At 42.7% G+C, this 26,731-nt stretch overlaps 1 protein-coding gene across 6 annotated transcripts; it reads left to right on the top strand.

Annotated features, from left to right (window-relative positions):
- Positions 1-26,731, top strand: tle2a (TLE family member 2, transcriptional corepressor a). Of its 6 annotated transcripts, none has more exons than XM_055165023.1 (20): positions 1-546; positions 7,843-8,003; positions 15,837-15,900; positions 17,408-17,452; positions 18,835-18,897; positions 19,192-19,233; positions 19,644-19,854; positions 20,244-20,260; positions 20,611-20,706; positions 20,994-21,038; positions 21,744-21,905; positions 22,228-22,354; positions 23,129-23,322; positions 23,624-23,700; positions 23,897-24,146; positions 24,430-24,677; positions 24,907-25,054; positions 25,399-25,549; positions 25,734-25,810; positions 25,934-26,731. In XM_055165023.1, the coding sequence occupies exons 1-20, from the start codon at positions 523-525 to the stop codon at positions 26,039-26,041; spliced, it is 2,310 nt and encodes a 769-aa protein (XP_055020998.1). In that variant the 5' UTR covers positions 1-522; the 3' UTR covers positions 26,042-26,731. The 6 variants fall into 6 exon arrangements, with proteins under 6 accessions (XP_055020998.1, XP_055020997.1, XP_055020996.1 ...); XM_055165022.1 differs by having other exon boundaries at positions 19,641-19,854; XM_055165021.1 differs by having other exon boundaries at positions 19,192-19,266.

The raw sequence follows: 26,731 nt of genomic DNA, 5'->3' as shown, positions 1-26,731 counted from the left end.
GTGAGGGACTGGGGAGTGCTGTGTGAAAAGAGTGCAGGCCAGCGCGCAAGACAAAAGAGAGTGCGTTCAATGTGCCGCTGCTGTGTCCGTCTTCGAAGCCTCAAGAAAACTGTCTCCTTCTGCTCTGGCCTGTTCTTTCCACACAACCCACACGGACAGGACAGGGCTACCCGATCTGCTGAAAGCGCCAAGTTATACGGACTTGGGCGCGGTAAAAGCGGAGGAAACAAGCTAGCTTCGCCTCCTCTACCCGGCTGGTTTCCCCAACCTCGCCTACAACTACGCGGTGCGCTGTAGTGTGGTGCGGTGTGCGCTTGGAGATACAACCCAGGACAAAGGAGTCTTGAAGCAAGGAATGAGCGAGTCGAGACTAGCTTTGGCTTTACCTTTGAAAACAGGCCAAATGCCTCTCTGAAGGCAACAATAGTGATTCCACAGCTCGCATTTCTCGACGAAGCAAAGGAGGGCAAGAAGAAGGACAAAAAAAAAACACACAGGGAGGCACACACATCGGCTGCTAAAATGTTTCCTCAAAACCGACCACCGGTAAGTAGTTAACTGCTCTTATTATTTGTCACAAGTAAATGAATGCCATTTTACGCACATCATTTTAGGCAAGTACATTTGTAGAAAGAAAAAAGACCGCTCCTGTAAACAATGTAACAATATATCACTTCACTTTTCTTTGTCTAACTTATGTTGTAATCGTTTTTAGTTCAGACACAGTTACAGTTTAGCCTCTCTTACAACTTTCCTTTTGTGTTTTGTGCGCAATTCTCCAGTCCTTGATGGCCACCGTAGCCATATGATCATCGTATCTTCATTTAAGCGATTGTGAAGTTGACCCATTTGATAAAGAGTGTATTTCTCACGTTTATTTTCAGACTGAGAGCAGAAAAGTGAGACGAGCTTGTTGACACTTTCACTCAATGCCCATCTGAAGACAAGTGGCTCTCATAGTTATTTAATCTAATATTAGCAGCATGCAGCAATTGGCCAGTAGAAGTATAACTTCTCTGTTTACCCGTCCTTATATACTATTAATATAAAGCATTTAAATGTTCTTTTCATTTGTTTTTGCGGAGATTCTTTTGAGCTGTTCAAAATACATAAACACTGATCCTCCAGCTGTATGAAGTATCAATTAAGACCTCCTCATTTGCCTAACCCTCATCTCCATCCCTCTGGCACCCCTTCTCTCCCACCCTCCACCCCTGATGGTGTTTTGACATTCATGTCGCACAAAGAAACCAGATTAGTGTGAAGTAGATGGCATTTTAATCAATTCCTCACAGAAATTAAAGGTTTTATAGACTGTTGGCTGCATACTCAGATTCCATTACAATTGAGCCAGATTTCCATTCTATACTTCCCTGTGATAGCTTGTTCTTTCCACATGTTTTTCAGTGTATGTAGTGGAGTGCAAGGAGGCAGCAGGGCAAGAGGAGGCAGACTGTGGCTTTGAGGTTTTGCACTGTAAACCCAATCCCTCTCATCTAGCCTGTGTTCCCTGTGCGAGCTCCAAACCACATCTTAATGTATGGTCAGGCGTCCTGGGGCGTAGGGGGGCAGACGGTGGCGGTCCGGACTGGAATGTGGTGTGCGGTGGCCCTGTTTTAACCCTGGACCACATCTCCACACAGCACCATGCTCTTGTTTGCACCTCCTGCCAGTGCCACTCAGCTAAGGCGAGCTGCTACATCTCTGAAATGCTACACTGGCAGGGAGCTGTCATCACTGGATACAGAGGTGTTGTAAAGGGGATGACCCATATTTTATACAGGCGTGTGACCCACATTTTATGATCCGCATTCATCCAGGACAAAAAAGATAATAGATGTTTACAAGGGAAAACGTATTGAAATGGCCAATTATCAACCATCAACATGACCACAAATGGCCAAAATATTTTCAAAGTAGATTTTGTTTTAGAAATCCATTGTACAGCTGCACAGCACATGTACTCAGATATTCAAGCTTGTCTAAAAACCCACACTGACAGCATGCAAAATCTCTTCATGAAGTTAATTTTCTGCTTTTTTCATTTTTGTAAATACTAATGCATGCTTTTCCACCCACGGCCACATTATCAACATTGGTCATTGTTTTGTGAATGACCATTGATCAGCTGAGCACATGGAGAGTGAATAGGCTGAAGGAAATTCTGGTTTAGCAGATGTGCATGGTGATGGAGAGAACAAGCTAACAGTAGGGTGTATGTGTGTATGTGGGATTTACCTAATAAAAGGAAAGCACCTCCAGCAATTAAGCCAGCTGACAGGCAAACTGTGGCACGCTGCTAATGTGGGGTGACAGCGGGGAAATTTGAATAACGAGGCTTGTGGGTTGGAAGAGAGGAGAGGGATAGAGAGAGAGGGTGAGAGAAAGAGGAGAGGGAGAGAGGAATGAGGCGGTAAAGAAAGATGTGTGGTTGCTAATGAAAACAGGTGCCTGGCAGACCCCTCCCCTCTAAGTGCAGGAATCACTGGGAGATTAGCAGCAGGGGCGACAGAGCTGTGTCATTATTCCTCACCGCATGCCTCTGGAACAATGCAAATCACCTTGCCACATCAGCAGTCCTCTTCCAACTGTCTAATACTGTGTGATTGGAGGTGACTATGTATTGGAAAATAATGGAGAAAATATTTACTTTGAGTAAAAACCAAAATTTAGCTCCAGGAAACATTTAGAAATATTTTGAGTGATGCCAACTTCACCTATACAAAAAAGAAAGCTTATTAGCCGTTATGATCCTTAAAGGTATCTACGTTAATTTGGCTAACAATGTCATTAGCGCTTCTGTCTAGGCCTTGTTAAAGGTGCTGTAAATAGTATGTGCCTTCCCGGAGGTAGCAAGATGAGAGGGAACGAGGCAGAGCTGGGTGGGTGTTTACTGTGATGTGAGGCTCTGGGTATAAGCAGTGTAATTAGTGGCCAGTCTAATGGGCAATGCTACATCGAGCAGGCAGCAAAGATGGCATCTTCTCTTCTGAAGGACGGACAAATTTAAAGCTGGAAACAGCAGTGTTAACATCCAGCTCTGGAAACGGTGGGGGGTCCTCTGGCTGTAAACAACACACAAAATTATATGTTCTACATTGCATTTGTGCAAATGTTCAATAATGGTAACCACTTTTTGCTTGAAGTTAAGGGTGGGCGATATTGACAAAAATGAAAATCTTTTTATTATCCTGATATTATGTCAAACAGAAATGTACAAAAATCTGTCCATGTACGTTGATCTGTATATTTTTTGTAATCTTTTTATTACATATTCAAAATGTTCATATCTTAATAACCTTCACAAACCTTCACATTATTATCATTATTTCTAAAATATGCCCTCCTCTACCTGAAGCTGTAATGTATGACACTTTTAGCAAAGAGTAAACATCTCATAGACAATAGACTGGTGCAAACCGATTCTTACTCTTCTTTTGTTTATTGTTTTCTGCTTGACCTGAAAGTTGCAAGGGCTGTAATATATTCCACACTTGAGGGCCATGGTGGGAGAATGCACAGTTCACCTCACTGTAACTGAAGAATGCACATATTGACAACCATCCAAACTACATTCATGAAATTTGCAATGTAACTTATGTTGCATTATCCTGTGAAAGACCAGGATGCTAGCCAGTGTCCCTGTGTCCCCTCCAAATGGAATTTATCAGTGATTATCCAGAACAACTTTTCTCAGAGACATTTCATGAAGAGGAAGACTGAATGAAGGGATTTTGTAAAGCGACATTAAACAGCTACAGCCATTAGCAAATTATCCATCAGTGTGGGCAGCAGCATCCTGTGGTTTCTCATTGGTACTGCTGTTTCCCTCATGAACAGCATAAAGTGCATATGTACTTGTAAATACTTGAGGAAGTCTGGAGTGCACACATCCTTTTAGAGCTAGAGCAGACCTGTGGGGGCAAGTATGCTCCTGAGGCTGTGTGATTCAACAAGCAAGTGAGGGAGGATGTGAGGTCATGGGACTGTGTGTTAAAACCCTTTTTGATTACTGCAAGGTTTTAAGGGGATTGTACTGTTTTATCAATCAAGAGATACCACCTAAAATATGTGGTATTGTGTCTTCTTGGTAAGTGTAAACCAGTGTACCATATAACTAGGCCTGTCACAATAACACATTTTGAAGCATGATATATTGCAATAAATGGTAATATTGAAACTACTTTATGCCACTGGCACTTTATGCCACTGAAGTTACTTTCTTGAACTCTCTACAGCTCAAATCATATTGTATTACTAAAACTTAAACATTTTACAAAAATATTAACATCCATGCAAAGAAAATGTACACACAATAAATATTGAGCTCCAAAATATATTGTTAAATCGATGATGTTGGTATTGAATGATAAGTTGATATAGTAATTATTGTGGCTGGCCTACACACGCTTGCGTGGGTTGCTGAGATGTTTGTATGTGTACACAATATGTGTGAAGTTCCTGATTGGATTTTTGCTCCCTGCCTCTCACTGAAGGCATGTGCTTAAAATCCCCATAGACAACTCATTGTGTTTCCACTCTCATCCCTTCATCATCAGGTCCTCATTTAATCATTGCAATAGACTTAGGCTTTCATGGGTTAAAGCAGATTAGTGTGTGCGCGTGCCTGGACATCGAATGTGACAGGCTTCCCTCTTTCTACTGGGATACTTCTTTACTAACTTTAGCTTAGGCTTTCCCTGCCTGCATTGTGCAATGGCAATGATCCCAACACCTCCTCTGATTTGTCTAAACAGTTGAGTAATCAGATGATCCTTAATCATATCAGAGTAAAGCTTGTCCTGTCCACATGGGCCCATCTCAGTCTTCTCTTCATATTACCACACACACAGATTGACTTCAAAAAGATCTTGTGTGTAATTGTGTAAAAGAGATTTCCGTCTATGTAAGCTTTGTTCAAGGGCAGATGCCTTGTCTCTGTTTGGAGCAAAGACATGACTGGGATTATCGGGTGATTCGGTGGAACTGGATCCATTGCTGAGGGTCATAGGGTCAGACTGATGGTTGGCCTTTGCCATTAAAGACTGATCAGCTGTTTGGTCACTGAGCAGCTTGGCTAGCAGCAGGATATGAGTGGTGTGGTTTAGGACTGTCGTGATAACAAATTTTGAAGTACAATATATTGCGGAAGTAAATATAGATGTTTAAAAAACAAATTTATGCACTGACACAATAACCCTAGAGCAGATTTCAACCAAATGAAGACTATATAAATTAAAGATTTACTTACTTACAAATAAACTATTCTAAAGGTACAATAAAAAATATGAGTTGCAATTAAGTGTTTCATTCTGCAATTATTTTTTTTTAAGTACTTAGGTTGCATCTGTAATGAGTCAACGAAGTTATTAATTCAACCTTTTACGTCCTAAATCTTATCATATAGGCAGAAAATTACCCAAGATTTCCCAGTAGTGCAAAGAAAAAGCACACACAATAAATATTGAGCCCAAAAATATGTTGTTCCAGCTTTTATATACTGAATGATAAGTCGATTATATTAATTACCGTGACAGGCCTGGTGTGGTTTTGTTACTGCAGTTATAAAGTGGTATGATGTTTTTGTGAATTAGTCACAGGGAGTGTGCTGTTGTCCCGTTGACTTACTTTTGTATTAGATGTAAAAATGAACTGAAGTGTCAGACATATTTATCATCACACTGTTGCCTGTTCGCCTTTCTCATATCATTAACCTACTGAACCACAATTGATTTCCTTTTTCATTTGAAGAGTGCAATATCCCTGTTCATGGCATTCATTCAAACCTATTTTTATTCTCATTTTGTATTCTGGGCAGTGGGCACTACCTCTCTTCTCACCTGAGACTCCATAGATAACACTGTGGTTTAAGAAAGAAGGATGTAATTTAGAAAAACTAAAGTGATGGAGAATCTTCCCTTTCTTCCATGTTCTATCTTGTATAAAATGGCCTTGGTGCTCTTTTCCTCTGCTGTGAAGAGTAATTGGTGTGTGAGGAGAGAGGGGCTGTGTGTTTAATCAGAGGTTTGTGGGAGCATTGTGGTGTGCGCGTGTGTGTCTGTGTGTGCGCGTGTGTGTGTGCGCGCATGTGATGTTGGTGTGTGCTCCAGGAGGGGGATCTGGCCGACAGATTGAGAGCAGCTTGTTAGAAAGAGGAACAATGAGGCCACAGCACGCTCCTATGGTCTTTTGCCTTTCTTAGTCCTTATTTCCCTGTCTCATCGCATCGCCTCTATCCCTCAGCTGAACAGTAGTGCTGCCACTCTCCTTGGAGCCCGACTTGTTGTGATTATAAGTGTCTAATTAAGCGCCATTAGTGTGTGACAGACATCAGTGTAGAACACGGAGAAGTGCACTCCTTTCTTAAACCAAATTAATTATTACAGTTGTAGTGAATGGGTTTATTAAGATGGCTCTTTACTGGAGAATACATCATCGACACAATAACAAGACAACAATTGGGTATATACACAGTTACATTACAATTGTATGAATTACAACAAGCAACACCTGAGATGTATATGTGTGTGTGTATGTGTGTATATGTGTATATGTGTATACGTATATATATCATCATCCTGGTGATGATCTTCAAATGCCGTGTCTGATGTTCAAGTATTACACAAATAGTGAATGGACTGTAAAACAGCCACAAATCTTTTTAACATTCAATTAAACAAGTGCCATTTTCTATTCCTTTCTATTTTTATAATCAGCTTTTCATCTCACACCTCCAGTATTTAGTAACTAGTGTATTATTGTGGCTTCACCATTTTCAATCCAAAAATGAAAGTGGTTTGCAAGACAATTTCAGCCATATTTCTTAATATCATAGTAATGGTATCAATTCAGTTTTCATTGATTTTAAATATTAGTCATAATTTAAACCTTCTTTTCTCAAATTCTTTACAGTTTTATTTAAATCTACTGTAATTGTTGGTCATAATATTTATTGTGCACAGAATCTAGAATTGCATAAGTGTAAAGGGGGGATGGACCAAGTTTCCTTTCAGTCTGGTTTAAGCCTTCACTGCGTGATTTGAGGCTGCACACTGGAATACAAAAACGCACACACGTCTTTTTCTTTAAATGCAAATGCCTGCAAATAGCCCAAGGAAGCAGGCTACATTATTATCAATCACTGGGGAGCCAGACAGCGCTCCGAGACTACAGGTAAAGAATGCGCACAACAAGAAAACAAATGCCTCTTTCATTTTCCATTACTGTCTGTGGGAGGAAAAACTGTGCCTAACTGACATTGGCGAGACAGTTTATAGCAGTGGGCAAGCCTCACAGGTTGGATATTTGTATCAGATTAACCTGCTAACAGAGCATTCTCCGCAGAGACGCTCATTAATGCCTGTCACTGAACTTCAGTGTCTCTGTTGACCACAGGCTGCTGGCCCTTGAAGCAGCTCCCAGGCCCCGGCAGATTCTTCAGCCTGTTATTTTGACACTGAGCCAAATAGACAGGGAGACGTACAGCTCCTGACTGCCCCACCAGCCCTGCTCTCAGCCCCCTTTGTGAGCCTGTCCTGCAGCATTACCCCTATGGTTGTAGCCTCCTAATTGCTCTGGACCCTGCAGAGAGGGGCGACTAAGCACAGTGTTAGGGAGGGGCCCACAGACAACAAATTTTTTGAATACTTACTACTTCATTTCATTCAGTTTTATTACTATATGGTATTTTTATCACTTTTTTATGGCGCTGAAAACTAACTTGTAGGCAATTTCAAGTGCTGGAATTATAAATATGTTCTCCTTGCATTTATAAATTGGGCCTGATGTTTTACTGAACAACTACTTTAGTACGTTTGATTGATTGTTTTCCTCTCTCCTCAGGCACCTCTACAGCCACCCCCGGGGTCTTCAGCCTCTGTAGTGGCAGCAGCTGCTGCAGCGGCCGCAGCATCAGGTACACCTCAGTCCCTGAAACTCACCTACCCAGAGACACTGGACCGCATCAAGGAGGAGTTCCAATTCCTTCAGACCCAGTACCACAGGTGTGACACTCTAATTGATGTTCGTATTATCACAGTGTAGGGGCCTTTGTTGAATCAGGCTGTTGATTGGCTCAGTGGTTGTGCATAAAGGTGTTATGTATTTTTCCATCGGTTCTTTAAATCCGCTCCAGGTTTTCCTTTGTGCTGATGTCCACTTATTCACACAGCCTCCAAATTTCTGCCTGTGATAATGTGAGCCAAACATATGCAATGTTTTGACTAACTCTCTTGGCCCACATCCAGCAGGTACTCTGCAAATGTTGTCTTTGGCCAGCAGCCTCCACAAATGAGTGCGTAGTGCGTATGCAGGCTCCTCCTCTGCATTCCTCATGTGCAGGAATGAGTGGCCTCAAAGTCTTTGAATGTGGGATTTGTGTTGGATCTGGAGTCCCAGCCTTTCCCACTCTCTGCTCCCCTCCTCTTCATCTCTTGGCACACCTTCACAGGGTCCTCTGCCCCCTCCCGTGGATGCTCTGCTCTCATTCGGCTTTGATTTTAGCTGGCTGCAGTCTCCCCTCCCTCGCCGCCATCCAACTTCAAACTTCTTTTATAAGCCCTTCTCAGTCCACATCCCCTCGAACCTCTGGGCTACTGTGTGTGTCCTCTTTTATTCTGTTTGGCCAAGCTTTGAACAAACACTGCAGAATAATCCCATGTATTAGACTTTTATGACCACCTTTTATCTAATTCAGTCTGTTGGCTTTTCAAACGCATGCAAACAGAAGGATGATTGTATTTGCAGGTTGCACTTGTGCTCAAATCCAATATGCATATTTTACGAGATTTTGTTAGAGACTCATGCGTGATGAAGGCGTTCTGCGTGGTGGTCAAGATGGGCCGCAGGTTCATGTGTGCATCTTGGTAACCATGGTGCCTCAGGTTGGGTACACATCAGCCTAGTTAGTTACAGGACATGGACAGAAAACCTTTCTTCAGTTGCATGCCTTGCACACATGCATGTCTTTATTTGTGGGAGGAGAGGAGTCTGGAGTAATAATAACACACAGAAACCGATTTTCCCTCATACTGATTGATCATAATTCTTATTGCAAATAAATAAAACTAGTTCTCAATATAAATTTCTGAAATTTAACAATACAAAAGTCTGCACTCCAAACCACGTGCTTTTACTGACACAGGATTGTCCTTGGACCTCTGAATTAAAAATTCATCATTGATGATTAGTATAGACTTAATTTTGGCCTTTGATTTGATTAATTGCACAGCCTAACTTCCCTTTTAGAACTGTGCATTGTTGCTCTTACAGCATTAGTATTAAGTATCTGTATTGCTTGGTATACCTATTTTGATCAATTATTAAATGTAAAAAACACATACCTTTTGATTTACTGAGATTGATCGTAACAGAACTATAAGGGAACATGAGCCGTTCACAGCTCTTGTGATCAGGACAGTTTTATCTGCTCTTCTGGCAGCAGTTCAGTGGCACACCTCATGTTACAAAACACCTGGACTGGTGCCCTCTCCACACCACAATGAACTATTTCAAGAAGAATAAACAATGAATGAATGAAAGGCCAATGTAGGGAAGTGATTGGGGACAATGGCGAGCTTGTGGTTGCAGTTTCTCAGTGCTGTGTGAGCAACTCTGGCTCATGTTTCTAGGCCAGTCTAACCTTGACGCACAGCCCCAAGGTGCACCAAGAAAAAATATCCCAAATCTATTATTATAACTAGGAAACATGGACAAACAGCAATGTGGAGGAAATTGTGGTGTCAGTTGTTTACTAGACATGTGACTCTCAACTTGCACATTGAAATGAGTTGGTGCTCTTATTTCTACACAAGCAGTCGTGGTATTTGTTGCTAATACACTGTGAGAAAGAATATAGAGTTGTACATTTCCTACTGCAAAATGTCAGATTCTTCTCATTTTTAAGCTTATAAATGTCTCATCTTCTACCACTTACTCTTTGAGGCAGTTGTTCTCACCCCAGACACTTTGTTGCCATGATCCCATTCCTCAACAATTTATAAAATAATGTTATCAGTGTTTGTGTGTTGTTTTAAAAAGGGAACTGGTGAAGCATATTAAAACTTTGCCTCCTACAAAACATTGGATATTTGATTATAGGTCATCTTTATTCATAGTTATTCTTAATGAGTTGAAGTATAGGCAACCAAACACCATGGGAATCCCCAAAATAAGTGAATTTAACCAGTTGGTACAGGTCCAGACAGCTCCCAATCACCAGGATTAGAAGTGTCTTTGTTTAGTCCAGCAGCAGACAGGTCAAACTCTTGTATCCACACACCTCACCTAATCAGAGCCTCTTGTACCCCCAAAGCCAGGAGAGCCAATGGATGGACCATAGTGTGGCAGATTCAAGACATGAGTACCGGCCTCCCCAATTATCTGCACACAATAATGTCTGGATATAGCCTGGATTAGCAGTGTATTTTGACTGCTGAGGAGGTGGCTGGTTCTGATAGATGTTGGATTAGATGCCAGGAATGAGATGGAGGGAAGGGATTAGTGCTCATGAGCTGCAACTGTGTGTGCGCGTGCATGTGTGCATGTGTGTGCATGTGTGCATGTGTGGAGGAGTTCCTTACTAATTCTGTGGGTGTTATGTGCCATATGTGACTGGTATATAGAGCAACAAGTATATGCCACAAAGACTCTGGGGGTTAATTAATATAAATAGGTGTTTAAAATTGTATTAACTGTCATTATAACTATTATTATTATTATTATTATTATTATTATTGGTGATACAGGATTCAGGGGTAGTGACCCAGAGAGTTGACTGTTCAGTTCATATTTGAACCCAGTATCTACTATGGGGCACGCTTCACCTACATTGTTTAATGCCTACCCCAGTCATGCTATGTGGCTGGTTATTTATTTTAGGAAAACCTTGTGTCCTGTGTGAATACTTAGGTATTGTTATGTTTCTGTTTACTATTTGTCTCAATTTTGAAGTGAATATAAACATTGACCACTAATCTTGGTGGTACTATTCCAGACTAAAACATTTAATTAAATCCCATGTGAATATAGGCTTCACTTCATTAATACCCCAAAAGTGGTCTGATAATTTTGTGCAGGTGAGTGTACAAAAAGTTTTATAAAATTCATCATCTCAGTAGACATGATTTAAATTGCGTTGTTAGGGTAGTTGGTTGAATGTGTGTGTTACCCGTGTACCTAGCCTGTAATCAGTGAAGAGAGACAGAGGGAGCTGCTGACAGAACTGTCATTATTGTAATTCTTACAAACATATACAGCTTTGTGGTGAGTGCAGGCGGTTGTATGTGTGCAGTATGTGTGGGTGAGTATCCATCACATTATGGGGACCTAAATTTGTATATAGTCACTTTATGGGGACCTTTGCTTTTGTGCGGACCCAAAAAACAGATCCCCCGTAAGTAAATACTTCAATATTAGCTCAACATTACGGTTTTAAGTTAAGGTATGGGTTCATTTGTGTTAAAGTTAGACAACTAGTAATTATCGTTAAGCTCCAGCCTCCAGGGAGTGAATGCAAGTCAATTTAATGTTCCCACAAAGCATGGAAACATAACGTGTGTGTGTGTGTGGTCTGCCGAGTCAAATAGGTTTTGAGCCTCTTGTACACTGCCACTCAACGCTCAAGAGCTCTGCCTCTCGTCTGTGGCTAACTACACCGCAGCACAACAGGAGTGGCTCTCTCAGGGAAGCCAAACTGTTGAGATTGCAGTCGGGAGTCACTCAAAATACAATTAATGTGGTTTTAATTAATTGACCGAACATACAGAATTGGTCGTAATGCTGTCTATTTCAATATTAAGGGAAAAACTCAATACTATATATACTTGTCATATTTAGCAAGCTGTTTTCTTCAAGATGGTATATTTTGGTAGAACTGGCAAGGTTTGGTTGGACTTTTTTATGGAAGCTGTTATTACTTGGCCTGGAATGTTTCACTTTGTCACTGAACATATCTTAGCTCCAACAACAGAATATGATAGTGTGACATCCCTAAGGTACCCCATTACCCAAAAGTGTATTTACATAACAAGTATTTCGGCATGCACATAATTTGGTTTGTTTGGCACACCTATAATTAAATGATTTAGGTAATTGCCAATGACAACTAGCTACCCTTAGTTTCTATTTGTTTTCTGGCGGCACTTGACTTTGTGGTTAGCTGTGTTTGTGTGTTTGTGTGTGTGTGTGTGTGAGCCAGCCTCTCCCTTGTGTCTTGTATGTGTGGTAAGTGGCAGCAGAGCACCCTGTGGACACTCTGCTATTTAGTGACTGAATCCTGGCTTTGTTTGGTCTGCGCTGCCTTCTCCGCCCTTGAGAGCTGATGAAAGAGTACACAGGCCAGTTGGGTGAGTCCCCTGTGTGTTTTCTTGTGTGTGTTTGCAGACCGAAGATGCAGTTAGTTTTTTTTTTTTTTTTTTTTTTTTTCCAGTGGAGCGGAGGGAAGAGGGAAGGGCTGATCAATAGTTAATGAGATGTAAAGTGAACAGTGGCGTACCTGGAGGTTGGGGGCTAAACGGTCCTGACACTGTAAAGGCTCCAATGCTGGCACTCTCTCTACGAGGCTCCATCTGTCTCTGAATGAGGCTGCTGAAGGGTTCTCATGTCCTGTATGCATCTGTGAGCAGCTCTTGTCCTCTAATGCATGGTCACTCTGCAGAGACTAAAGTATTTTGAGTATGAAATGCATTTTGTCTGGTCTATTGTAAAAGAAAATAATGAATAATACATAATATGTCAAATTATAACTGGCCTGCTATTGGACTTGAAACCCTTTTTATTTTGCATACTCCTAATTTTTCAATATGAAGATCTGATTTCAAAACGGGCTTGTGTAACTGTTCAGGATAGAGATGTGCAAATAATCAATTTGAATATGATTGAATCAAGAAGCGTTGGTTTAAATTAAATGGTTGTTACATTTGCTTGGGGCTTTTTAATGGACAAGTTAACAGCCGGTCCTGTGGCATTAAAAGCATCTTGTTTGGAGCAGAGTTCAGACTTTGGAGGAATAAATTATTTTTAAAAATGTGTGTTTATGTTCTTGAAATTGGGATGGAACACCATATTTATTCAGTTCAAGAAAAAAAAAAGTGGTGCATTTTTTTGGCTTCATTGCCCTGTATTGGTTCAGGATGTACACTATATTTGTTACTTTCCCATATAGCCTCTAGCTAACAGAATTCTTAACATGTGAGTTATAAAGTATAAATAAACACATTGTGCTTTAGATGATATTAAAACAAATGTGACTTTAATGAAACCCAACATTTTTAGTGAGTTCCTTAAAATTCAACACACTTTTATCCTCCTCACTGCAATCTTACAGCTATTTTCCTTTGACTGTACCAACTCGGCAACAGCACTAATGAAGTAAATTGAACTGTGAAAGTCATTGCTATTTTCTTACTTCTCAAAGCTTGCCCAGGTACAACACTGCACATATGCAAAGTGTGGAGTCTTAATTAGCTGCTTCACTGTCTGTAGACTCATGTAAGTGTGTGCATTCATGTGCATCTCATTAGCATGCCAAAGTGCAGCCTGGTTCTGTGTATATGTATGTCCCCACACCTAAGCATTGCTGTGTGCTAGTGCTGCACTGACAGAGCTGTCTCAGGGCTGGCAGACTGCAGATTTGTAGCGCATTGGGCTGATCATCTTATCTCCTGTCAGCGCCAGTGAAAGATTGGAGGAAGCGAGCCCATGGTTGCGCGCACACACACTCTCTGCATCTCATCTTCCCTCTCTCTCCTTTTTGCCACTCACTCTTGTTTTCTCCTCTGAGTCGCTCCCCCTCCCCTCCATTTCTCTCAGTAAATGGTGCCGAGCCAAAGACTAATTATTACAGGCAATCATTTCGACATGAAATACCCACTTCCTGCTCGCCGCTCTCTTCCCCACTCCCTCCCTCGTCTCCCCCTCCAACTCTTTTATGCTCCTACAGTCACATAATGGCACACACACACAGTAATTTCATTCCTTGAAGTCCATTTTGCAGGGAGCGGTTATTGCTTTCTGAGTGCGACCTTGGGGTCTTTGCTGTAAGCACAAGAAGTGTCCATCTTCGAAGCAACTATGTAGTGATGTTGTGCAACGTGTATAGCGTGGCAAATGGTCCACAAAAACGGTCATTCTTATATCAGTTTCACCTATTTAATAAACCACAAGTATGTTGAGACTTTTCCATTGCAGTAATTATGTAATAATTTGTCAGTTTTTACACTTCATAGCCCTCTTGTCCTAGCAAGACATAGTGTTCTGGCTACCAAGAAAAAGGAGCCTCTTTGAGACTGCAAACTAAATTTTGTTATTTCAAACAACAGTAGGTGTTCTTTTCTTCTTTTAATGAGTGAGTAAATATGTCTGGTACCTCATACAAAGTTACTGGAGAGCAATTAAAGGATAATGATACTTTGTAGATATGTTGGATATCAATAATTTGGTACAAGAATGGGCAATGAAAAAAGTAAACTTGTCTGAAAAATTCCCTTGTCATTTAAAGAGAATTACCAGGAAAAGAAAATTACCATATATAACAACATTGACTTGTTACTGATGCTTGACATTTAGGAATAAAAATACCTAAATTATCCTTGTTCTTCTTTCCTGGGTCTTTTCTTGCAATTTTCTCTGAATAATTGTGATTGTCATGTTACAGGTTTGGCAGTACATGCACGCAATTCATCAATCAAAACAAAATCAGTCAATTATATGGCTGGTAAAAGTGTCTCGTTTGGAGCCAGAAGCGGTTTACATGCAAAAATCAAACAGCAATCATTTTCATTACTCTGTGCTGTCAATAGTTATTTTTGTGTTCATATTTTTATTATTTTTCCCCGGTTATGTGATGGCTGCTTGACAAACCTTCCGTGGCGATGGTCACATTAGTCCTCACCCCAGCAGTGAGTGACTTGGCCCCAAGAGGCAATTCCACTGTAATAAAATCTATAAGGCAGGGGCCATAACCCACCCCTCTCCCTCTCTTCTCTCTCCTCTTCAACCGACTGGCAATGATAAATGAGTCAATTATTGGTTTGTGTGTGTGGAGGAGCAGGAGGGGGCTGTTATTACCTGTTGCGGTCGAGGCTAATGTTGCAGTATTAATCTTATTCTAATTTTCCTCCACCAAATGACCACACGCCCCCCCCTCCCCACCACCATTCCTCAATCAATCTACGGCTAGCCACAAACAAGTTCTGGTCAAATATTCCTCCTCACCGGGGGAGGGGGGAGCAGTCGAGATAACAAGCAAGGGACTATGAGCTTTGAGAAACCCTGTATGGAGGTGTGTGTTTGTTAATCCTGCCAATTTAGGATGCTGTGGGAAGTGGGGTGCTTCCATTAGAAGTACAAAAGAGTCCCTCAAAGACTATGTGGTCAATGCCAGTAATCAAAAAGATGTTGGAATAATAATTCAGGATTAGCCATCTTTTTAATCATTGCCTTTTGGGATAAATTAATTCTGCTGTGTAACTTAAACTGTGAAGCTTTTTTTCTCACAAGGTGAAATGGCTGATTAATAGTTAGGGAGGCCACACTAAGGAGTGGAGGACACAGAGGTGGGTTTAAAATTGTCCAGCGTGTGCCCATGCAAGAGCAGAGGCACTTTGGATGTGCCCGCTCACAGTGTTGGCTGCATTTCAGGCTGTGAGCGTGACTTTGTCTATTTCTGCTCTGCTCTGAGGTGATAATGGGCTGTCAGCACCAAGTTCCCCCTCTCCCCCCTCGGCTCTGTGCGAGGAGCAGAGCTATTAGTGCTCATGCTGCACACTGTAATATTATTATGCATTTGTGTTTGCAGTGGCATGCCAATGGTAACTGTTTCTCTTCCTCTTTTGCAGTTTAAAGCTGGAATGTGAGAAATTGGCCACAGAGAAGACTGAGATCCAGAGACACTATGTTATGGTGAGATACACACAGTCACAGCATTCACTCTCAACAAGTGTGTTGCCAAGCCTCTGAATCCCTTTCATCTGCTTACAGCTGCCAAACAACACCCACCAAAACCCAGGCAGCAGACCACACACACGGGCACACAGATATTAGAGGGAGCAGAATAAACAGCGTTTACATGGGCGTGCAGCCTTCTGTCTGTTTGTTTGCCTTTCTTTTCATGTTTGAGAGAGCACATCCTGCTGGGCTGACGTATTCAGCCCAAACTGTGAATTAAATATCATACGCTGCAAACTAGTTTGGATTAAATTAGTTTGTAGAAATCAAGGGCTTTTCATGGCTGTTGACTGAATGTGCTGTTCTAGACCTCTATATGCAGACCAATTTCTGTTCAGTGCAGTGTATCTGGCCGTCTCTGTTCCTGGAGATAGTTGCCGGACTAGACTTTGCCCACTCATTGACACACTTTAGAATGAACCATATTTTGTACAGGCTTTCTTAGAAGCATTGAAGTGTCTAAGATAAACCTGTTTGAACATCTGTTTTATGATAGAAATGCGCTGCACTTTGAATCTCTAAATTGCGATTAAACTGCTTGGTTGTAAACAGCCAATGACTGTAAATCTGACAGGTGTAAGAAAATGGTTTGTTTTGGGCTCTTGTTGATGTAACTGTATTGAGGAGCTCCTGTGGCCCAGTAGAGTGTGTGTCTGTGCAGAGCAGAGCCAGCACAGAGTGGTGTGGTGATGCTGGCACAGAGTTGGACTTGTGGGGGATTGAAGTTTTAGAGCTGGAGGGAAGGGGCAAGCTGGCATCGGCGCAGGCCAGGTCTCCTTTGCTGGCGGCTGATTTGGGGGAGTTTGGATGTTGCTAGGCAACAGGCAAAACTTGGCACGCCAACTGCAAAGCAAAGCTGCCAGCTGCCAGCAAAGGCGTCTTTTATGGAGGCACACAGAAAGAGGAGTGAGCACACACAAAGCACATAGATACACACACCTACACACTTCCACTGTGCTATCTGCCATCCCCTCTCCATCCTGCCAGCCAGCTCCACTGCCCAACTGCCAATCTCCTCTCCACAAGCAGCCACGCTGAAAAGCAAATGTCAGCCTGTCACTTTTCCTGCAATCTGACTTTAAAATGCTCCCCTTTGGTCCATCTGAGAGGCTAGCCTCACCTGTCTCTGAGGCTCTTCCTCCTCTGTGTTCTGCTGCTCTCTGCACTCTCACATAAAAGCCTGGGTCAAATGACTTACATTAGAAAGCATAAAAGCCTGGGTCAAATGATGCTTTACATTGGAGCTGGTTTTAGCGGAGTGTGTCACCTTCTCTACCTCATTCTGGACACATGCCTCTGGCTCATCATAGAGGCAAATGCTGCTGCTTTGAGAGCATTTAGAAAAGAACAGCTGGAGAGTTTAATAGAACAGTGAGATTATAAGTGAGGATTGTGAGATTTTAAATAATCGTTTATACATTTTCATTATGCATAGTTTAACTCTTCTCTTTCTCTTTTGCAGTATTATGAGATGTCATATGGCCTTAACATCGAAATGCACAAACAGGTGAGTATTTTACTATTATTGTTTTACACTCTTACCTACTTCTTTATTACTACTTGTATGTATGAAACATGACTGACCGCTCATACAGAGCACCTTTCCAAACCCCAGATATAAGTTGAATTCTATGTTAAATCATATAAACGCTCAGTTTACACCTTACACTCATTCTCCTGTGTCTCTTGGTTCCTCCTCCTATCTGCTCCCCCTCAAATGGTCTGTGCTCATTGACTGTCATTTTCTGAAGCCAATCTGCCCTTGTCCTCACCCACTGCCCTTTACTTTTACGTTCTCTCTCTCTGTCTCTCTCTTCTCTCCCTTGGTCTCTCTCACCCCATCTTCTTGCTCTCTTGCCCTTTCTCCTAACTCCTCTCTTGCTTTCTCTCTTGCTGCCTCTCTTGAAGATGTCATTTAGTAGTTGGAGTTCTCTAACAAGAAATCATTGTGTGTCCCTGGGGTGGAGGTTGCAGAGGGATTCCAGGCTGGAGGAAAGTGAGGGGGGGGTCATGATGCTTAGCTGCAAATGGAAAGCGGGTGAAAGAGGAGGAGAGGTCCAGGTGAGAGGGGAGGAGAGAGCAAGAGAGAGAGAAGACTATAGAAGAGGAAGAGTGAGAAAAAGGCATCAATAAATCACTTTAGAGCAGAGCTGTGAGAGTGTCTATGTGAGCGTGCACACACACAGCAGAGTCGAGCTGTCAGCAAGACAAACAGCCCGCGGCTGTAATGATGTTGTCATGATCTCTGCGTGCATATTATTACCGGCTCAGGAGTGCCTCCATGGATCCTACATGTTTGTGTATTTTCTCATGGCAGAACGTGTTACAATGGCTGAGCAAATATGGAGAGATGGAGGGATGGAAAGACTGATATATTTTTCTGTTTGATGGAAAAGGATCTGGAAGAATAGAAAGAGCCTTAATAAAATGGCATAGAAGGTTTGGCTGGGTATTGGAGCAGTCTGAGGCAGACAGACACTCACAGCAGGATCCCAACCCCACCATACGCACAGCCCTACCATACACACAGCACCCTGACACACACAGTACTGTCCTATCACACGCACTAACCTAGACTCACCCTTCTGACACACACACACACATTTTCCAGGCTGAGGATGGCGACTCTTGTTTTCTCTTTCACATACACACGCTCTGTGTGGGCTGGCTGTGGCCACAGCAGATGCTGCCCATGAATATTTTAGCCCCGCTCCCTGGCAGAGTTTCCATTTGCATGGACCAGATGTAAGCAGCTGAAATATTTACCGTACTGGCCCTGGGAGAAGCAGGCCACAGCCAGTTGTGTGTGTTACCTGTGCTGCTCCAGTCTGAGCAGAATCTGTGTTTGTGTTTATTCATCACCAGTGACAGCACCGCTCTTTGTTTCAGACGGAGATCGCCAAACGGCTCAACGTGATCTGTGCACAGCTCATCCCATTCCTGTCGCAGGAGGTACGAAACTCACCATGGTCACAGACTCACACACACCACGGGCACAGACCTGTCCAACACACACCTCATGTACAGGACATGCATCAAAGACACAAAGCCACATACCTGCAAATGACAGTGATTTCTTTCCCCCTTTATCACCAAAATATGCTTACACCATTCCACCATTCAATCTTTTAGTGATTCCACTCAATATATAAATACTCCATACAATATAAAAATATTTATATGATGACCATGAAAATGTTGATGAGCCTAAATATTGAAAAATTCTGACTTTATTTTTCCCCACAGCATCAACAGCAGGTGGTCCAGGCTATGGAGCGCGCCAAACAGGTGACCATGGGGGAGTTAAATGCTTCGATAGGGGTACGTGGGCTCCCCCCTCTGCCTCATAGCGTGTGTACCTTACCTCCCATATTTTTTTTCTCCCGTTCCTCCTTTTTTCTTTAGACAGTATTCATCCTGTTAAAATATTTTTTTGCATTTAAAAAGTAAATATTTTGGGGAGCCAAACCAGATTTTAGAGAGTTGGTTTGACTCTAGTGAGCCTTTTGTCCTGCACCTTTTAGGATTTCCTACTTCTTTTCAACACCTTGATACTTTGCTTCAGTCATTTAAAAAGTCACCCAGAACTGTCTCTCTGTCTCTCTCTGTCTCTCTCTGTCTCTCTCTCTCTCTCTCTCTGTCTCTCTGTCTCTCTGTCTCTCTGTCTGTTTGTTGTTTGTTGTTTGTGTGCACAGCAGCAGCTCCAGGCGCAGCACCTCTCCCAACATGCAGGGGGTTTGCCTGTGGGCCCACACCCCTCAGGCCTGCCCCACCCCGGCCTGGCTCTGGGCGGGGGCTCTGGCCTGCTGGCTCTGTCTGGAGCCCTGGGGGCACAGCTTGCTGCCAAAGATGAGCGAGCACACCTGGAGGCAGCTGCAGCCGCTGCTGCTGCAGCAGAGCACCACAGAGGTATGACACAAATCATAATAAAACATTTTTTCTAAAAATATTTATTATAGAAGCATAAACTTTGAACGAAGTGGATAAGTGATCAGTCCAAAAGTCTTTCTGATGTGGGGAAAGTAAATTGACAATTTTGACCTGGTGTTTTCTTTGATTGGCTTTGCACTAGGTTTTTTGGCAGAGCAATGTAGTGTTTCTGATAATAACACTCCTCTAGGAGTTTGTTCCACTGACTCATCAGTGTTCGAGTGAGGTAGACTGATGGCAGCTAATCATGTCTCTGTGTGTGTCTCTCTGTGTGTCTCTGTGTGTGTGTGTGTGTGTCTCTGTGTCTCTGTATGTGTGTCTGCGCCTTGGTACCCGTTTGCTTGGAAACTGCCTCCTGAAATGAGAAGACCGTGAAGCAGGGCCAGTAAGTACAGTTTTAATTTTGTTGTCATAATAATGTAAATACATAACATTCGTTAAAGCCATTATATTCGTAAAAACAGCAGTTTAGAATGTATCCCAGGATCCCCCCTCATGAATTGCCCTTCTAGTTCTCTCTCCTCAGTGAGTCGGGCAATCGATTGTGCCTCATATTTCATCACATTCATCACCAGTGCTATGACATGATTTATGCAGTCGCTCTCACCTCATTATCACCCCCCTCCCTCCTCTGCCCTCATCCCTCCTTCTTTACTCCTTTACCTCTCTCCTTTCCCCCTTCTCACAGCACCCACCATTTACTACTTGCCTGACTTGGCCTTTTTCTTTGCACAGAGCTCTCTGTCCAATGGGGATAAGGGTCGGCCTTCGGACTACCTCAGCAATGGCAAGAAGAGGAAAGCTGACGAGAAGGAGTTCATGACGGACTATGTGAGTAACACATATTTGATGTTTCACTCAAAACAAAGTAAGGATCTTCTGAAGATTTGTGTCCTCTTGGTAACTCTAATGGTATACTTAGAATTAACTACTGAAAATTTGATCCAAATTGTATGTATTGTTATGTAATAGTATTCGGGAGGAGATTGTTTTGGTAGGGCCAACTTTGATCAAATAAAATAAAAACTATCCACAAACAAGATCCATGAGAATGTATATTTTTGCATACATCAGAGTCAGATGGGTAATGTCTGTTCTGTTTTCTTTTGTCTTTTCAGGGCAGCGATGCAGATAAAAGTGATGATAATTTGGTTGTGGATGAGGTGAGCAGGACTCACCTGATGGCTTTCACCTGCATAAATCATAAACACACCCAGCAGGACCGTCTGAGTAATAAGAGCCTTATATCCAGCATGCACAATAGGGCTAAAGTCCTTGGTGCACTTTGGGTCAGATACATAGTCTTTTGAGAGTTTTTGCCACACCCCCATTTTAGTCGACTAATTGATCAGCAAGACATATCTTTAATCAACCAAGATATTTTCAACTACAGCCCTAGTGACCTACACTTGTGAAAATACAAAACAATATGACTGCATGCATGATGGGAGAAGAACTGCTGAAATCATTTTAACTTGTAAATACTTTTCGAAGTTATTTTGTGTTGACATTTTGGCTGCCATAGGAGAATATAGTAAAAGTGTCAGTTGTGCCATGGATTATGGCAATTGTGCCGTTGTGATGAAAGGTTTAAATTTCCTTGTTGGGTGGGTCTTTATGGGAAAACTTTGCTGCCAGAAACTTCTAGCTTTTATGTGTTCTGCTGCAAGCTAGGAATCAATAGGAAGAGCTTGGATGGTTGGCAGCAGCAGTTAAAAGTAATGATGGCATGCTTGCACTATAGTGCCCCCTACAGAAAATCCAAACCTATTCACATGAGTATAATTAGTAGAATTTGTGCATGGGTTATGAGACATATTTTTGAATCTTACAACTATATTATATTGAAAATGTTTTTGTAATTTCAGGACCCCTCATCTCCTCGCAGTGTGCAGTCATATTCATCCAGGGAGAATGGATTGGACAAAATGCCACCGTCTCGTAAAGAAGGCCCTCCGCAAGCCAGCCCCACATCTCTCGCTTCTTCCAGCAGTGCCACCTCCCCATCACGCGGCAAAGAACCCCCACAGGTAAACAAATATTTTATTTAACATGCAGCTTTCAATACTTTAACATATTTCATCCTTTGGCCCCATTCAACTGGGGTTTATTTAACATTCCACACACATAAAATCTTCCTCTGGTGTCTTGATGCCCCATTGGGACCCTGTCATTGTCATTCCTGTTTTGTTCCTGTGCTTTTAGTTGCCATTCTTCTTCTCCTGTGGCTTGCTCCATCCCTCACTGCTGATTGCCTTGGCCACATCCATCTACTCCTAAAGACAGACTGTTTATTTTCTGTTCACACTTGATTTACCTCCCTTTTGTGCTAATGTGTCTTTGCTTTGGCAGAGGGAGAAGTCTAGCACCCCAGGTATGAAGCCAGGAACACCCATGTCTCAAGAGTCGAACACCCCCGGGCCAAGTGGACCACCTCAGTTCAGGCCGGTCCCGGGTAAACCTGGAGTTGACCCCCTTGGTAAGTTTGAAATGATAGCCAAACTTTGTGACTCGAATAGAAAAAGCAGTAATGGTATTTTCATATGCTATTATGTCCACCATGTCTGAAACGTTGTACCCCAGGCTGAGGTTTTCACAGCCCACAGGGGATCAATTATAACTCTGAATGTGTGTTTGCTGGGACGACAGTTATTCAGTGGCTTTGTAACATGAAGAGATTGTATCAGCACTGGGCCACAGTAGTTGTTATGGGTGTCAGCCAGCTCCCAATGCCGACCACCATCTGGACATAATAAGCAGCTGTGGGCAAAAATATTCAGCGCGCCTCACGTTTTAAATGGAAAGATTAGGAGAGGTGATGGACTGTGACTGTGAGCTGTTTCATAATGAGCCTCCATTTATTCCACTGTATACTCCTCACATCACCTGTTAGAACTGTGTGGCGTATACAGCCGGGCATACACATAAGACAGTGCAAATAGAGATTCACAAGAGTGCACATTGCTCTCACTGCAGGACCGCACTTTGACCAGCAGGGGTCAGTGTTGGTCCAGGTTGCACTGGGAGTGTGCCGTGTTTTCTGTTTGCTTCAGCTTTTTGAGTTAGTCAGTCACAATAACATGTCATTCTGGAAGCATTTATATTTGGAGACGGTTTGGTATGTGCAAGTTATACCATATAGGTTATTTTTCTGGGGAAAAGCAGACTTGCAGAGTCCACTCTTCACTTTTCTGCTTTAATTTGTTCATTTAAATGATTCACATTGTGCTTTCTCTTTGTCACCTTGCTGCAGCTCTTGGCCTGAGGAACCCTCTGGCGGTTCAGGGAGCGTACCCCCCTGGGGCATTTGGCCTGCCTCCTCCAGGGGTGAATGGAGATCTGCCCGGGGCGGCGGGCTACGGCGCAGGGCTTCACCTGGTCTCCCCCCAGATGAACGGAGCAGCAGCAGCAGCAGCTGCTGCCGCAGGCTATGGCCGCTCCCCTGTGGTATGTTAGAGGACTTTGTCTTCTCAGTGTTACTGTCATGTGCAATAGCTCAGCATATACAAGCATGCAGCTCCAGTGAGTGTGTCTGTGGAAGCGCCAGTAACATCATTTACTCTGAATCAGTGACCTTGGCTCTGTGCTTTTTTTCTACAGTATTGTACAGTTTTCTGCACTAATACAGTTTCAATTAGCCTTTTTAGTAAAAACTTTACTCCTGATCCTTCATAACTTTTTTCTCACATAGGTCTAATACAAGATATTCTTGGTTGATGGTCTGATTGCTTATTTCAATGTTTTGCAGGTGGGCTATGAGTCCCCACACCCACACATGAGAGTCCCTGGGCTTCCTGCCAGCCTGCAGTCTGCCTCTGGAAAACCGTATGTTATCTCCTCTGTTGGTTATCTTATTAATGAGCACAGCTGTAAATAAATTCAGACTACAACACTCGGGAGAATGATGGTTATAATGGTTGAAAATCTCTTTTGTTTCTTTTAATGCTATAAAATGCATGCGCGGTAAAGTATAAAATGTTTAAAAAATAAAAAAAATTACATATTCTTTGTACCTTTCCAGAGCATACTCGTTCCATGTGAGTGCGGATGGGCAGATGCAGCCTGTGCCCTTCCCCCCTGACGCCCTGCTGGGTCCGGGGATCCCTCGACATGCGCGGCAGATCCACACCCTGAGTCACGGAGAGGTGGTGTGTGCGGTCACCATCAGCACCTCCACCCGCCATGTCTACACTGGAGGCAAGGGCTGCGTCAAGGTGTGGGACATCAGCCAACCGGGCAGCAAGAGCCCCATGGCACAGCTCGACTGCTTGGTGAGTTAGATTGACATTTGTGGCTGAAATGGGAAGGCTGGGTCCTGATGTCCTGTAATAAATGCTTTATGCCCAGAAGAAGGTGCAGTTATTCGCATACTTAATATGACAAATAACCTTAATGTTGTTGTCCTCCTGCCAAAGCTTGTAACTTCTTTATTTATGACATTGGGTCTGCTGAAACATTTCCCTCCTTGTCACCATTACAAGCCTCCACAGTGAACTGTATATCATCATCAATAGGAAAATGTCCCTTTTTTATCTTTTTATTTTATCCATTCAGAATCGGGATAACTACATCAGATCCTGCAAACTTCTTTCTGACGGGCGAACTTTAATAGTTGGTGGTGAGGCCAGTACACTGTCCATCTGGGATCTGGCCACACCCACTCCTCGCATCAAGGCGGAGCTTACGTCATCTGCTCCTGCCTGCTACGCTCTGGCCATCTCCCCTGACAACAAAGTGTGCTTCTCCTGCTGCAGTGACGGCAACATCGTGGTCTGGGACCTGCACAACCAGACTCTCGTCAGGTGAGACAGGAGAGGACAAACTCAAACTATTTATAGAAAAGATACTGGTTCTGGCTCTACTAAAAAGGGAGGTAGAATGGTGGCAGGTTAGAGATGCATTTAATAAGCAGCAAAAAGACAAAGGGAAAAGTCAGGGGAGGATTTTAGATAAGAAAGGAGGGAATAACAAAGTCAAGCATGTGGAGATATTTGTGTGTCACCAAAAGTATTTCTATGTCTCTTCCCACAGACAGTTCCAGGGCCACACAGATGGAGCGAGCTGCATTGATATCTCTAATGACGGCACCAAACTGTGGACGGGCGGACTGGACAACACTGTCCGCTGCTGGGACCTCCGAGAGGGACGCCAGCTCCAGCAGCACGACTTCACCTCACAGGTGTGCACTCACCAACCAGCAGCAAAACTAATGCATTTTTTACACTTAAATTGTCTAGAAATAGTGCTTTACATAGTTCACCTTGTACCGACCCGTCCGCTTCTTTATATCTTTTTTTCATTCTTTCCCTCTCTTTTAATCTTGATATTTCCTCTAGCCCTGTTAAGCGCACCTCCCTCTGTCATCACCACTATCCCCTCTGCTCCTTCCTCCACTATTGCGTTTTTGTTTTCACTTCTATCTCTTCACTTGATCATTGACTCTCCCTTCTTCTTTTCCTGTTGTGGTTGTCTTTGTTGTTATTCTTATCTCACGCCCCCTTTTGGCCTGCTTTGCTTGTGCAGATCTTCTCCCTGGGCTACTGTCCCACGGGTGAGTGGCTGGCTGTGGGAATGGAGAGCAGTAATGTGGAAGTCCTTCATGTCTCCAAACCTGACAAGTACCAGCTGCACCTCCACGAGAGCTGTGTCCTCTCTCTAAAGTTCGCCTACTGTGGTACGTACACACATCCTGTTCTGTTGTATCACGTTCCCAGGGGTATTTAATCACAAAGAGCAGAACAAATGTCTCTCCTCTCATTATTCAGACACACTTTTCTCTCTTGTTGTGTTTCCTCTCTGTCTTTGTATCACAGCTCCTGCAGCTTTATCGCTTAATAGCTGTGTGTTTTGTCCTGTAGGTAAATGGTTTGTGAGCACGGGCAAAGATAACCTCTTGAATGCATGGCGGACCCCATACGGCTCCAGTATATTCCAGGTAGGAAGCAGATAAGTTGTATATTGTGTGCTCTTTTTGTTGTATTGTGTATCCATTTTGTTTGTTTGTTGAAATAATAATGAATCTTCTTTTGTGTGCTCATATCTTTCTGCTTGTGCTCAGTCAAAGGAGTCTTCATCGGTCCTCAGTTGTGACATTTCTCCTGATGACCAGTTTATTGTCACTGGCTCGGGAGACAAGAAGGCAACAGTGTATGAAGTCATCTACTGAACAGCTACTAATATATCAGGGGCGGGACCTAAGCCTATCTGCACCAATGACTGTAAAGGGCAAAATATGGCATCAAAGCAAGAGACACTGAACTTTTGTTTTGTGAAAGACAGACAGGAACATCAAGTGACATCCCTCTGAAAAGAAAAACATTGCTCTACATGGCTCACTGTAGCTGTGGGACTGTGGGATTCCTCCAAAGAACTTAAATTTTTGTTCCTTTTTTTGTTTTGTTTTTGTTTGGTTTTTTTACAAAATAAAACCTCTGTAGTGATGATGAAATTAGCAAAAGAAATATTTTTTTAAACTTTTGTTTTTCTTCAAATGATCGGACCACTTTGAATGAAGAGATAAACATAAGATGACAGAGACTGAATATGTTGGAGCATTGCTAAACTCCTGCTGGATAACCACTATTATGTTCTGTGCTGTAGAGCTCCCAGTGCGGACATGTTGCTTTGGTCCAAATGATGCAAAATGACTGTACTCTGCTGTCAGTGTTACTTTAAAAGTGACTTATGAGATGTTTATCGACAGAAAATCCACATTGAAGAGGACAAATCAGACTTTTTGGGGTTTGGGGATGTGGCCTCCAATCATCTTCACCTTCAATATTAAATGTGTTTTATTGTCTTTGTTATGGCACATAAACAGGGATTTACATGATTAAACCATGGACTTTGACTTTGC

The sequence above is a fragment of the Boleophthalmus pectinirostris genome, unplaced genomic scaffold (genome assembly GCF_026225935.1).
Source record: "Boleophthalmus pectinirostris isolate CB_2022bp ecotype Guang Dong unplaced genomic scaffold, ASM2622593v1 HiC_scaffold_7, whole genome shotgun sequence".
Taxonomy (NCBI): Eukaryota; Metazoa; Chordata; class Actinopteri; order Gobiiformes; family Gobiidae; genus Boleophthalmus; species Boleophthalmus pectinirostris.
The sequence above is the reverse complement of the archived record's forward strand: the minus strand, read 5'-3'. Positions and strand labels throughout refer to the sequence as shown.

Bases quoted from the DNA above. Each gene is read 5' to 3' on its own strand.
- tle2a (XM_055165018.1), top strand. From the start codon at position 523: ATGTTTCCTCAAAACCGACCACCG. The intron at 15,901-17,407 runs GTGAGATACACA...TCTCTTTTGCAG, and splicing joins TCCAGAGACACTATGTTATG to TATTATGAGATGTCATATGG. The intron at 20,707-20,993 runs GTGAGTAACACA...TTGTCTTTTCAG, and splicing joins AGGAGTTCATGACGGACTAT to GGCAGCGATGCAGATAAAAG.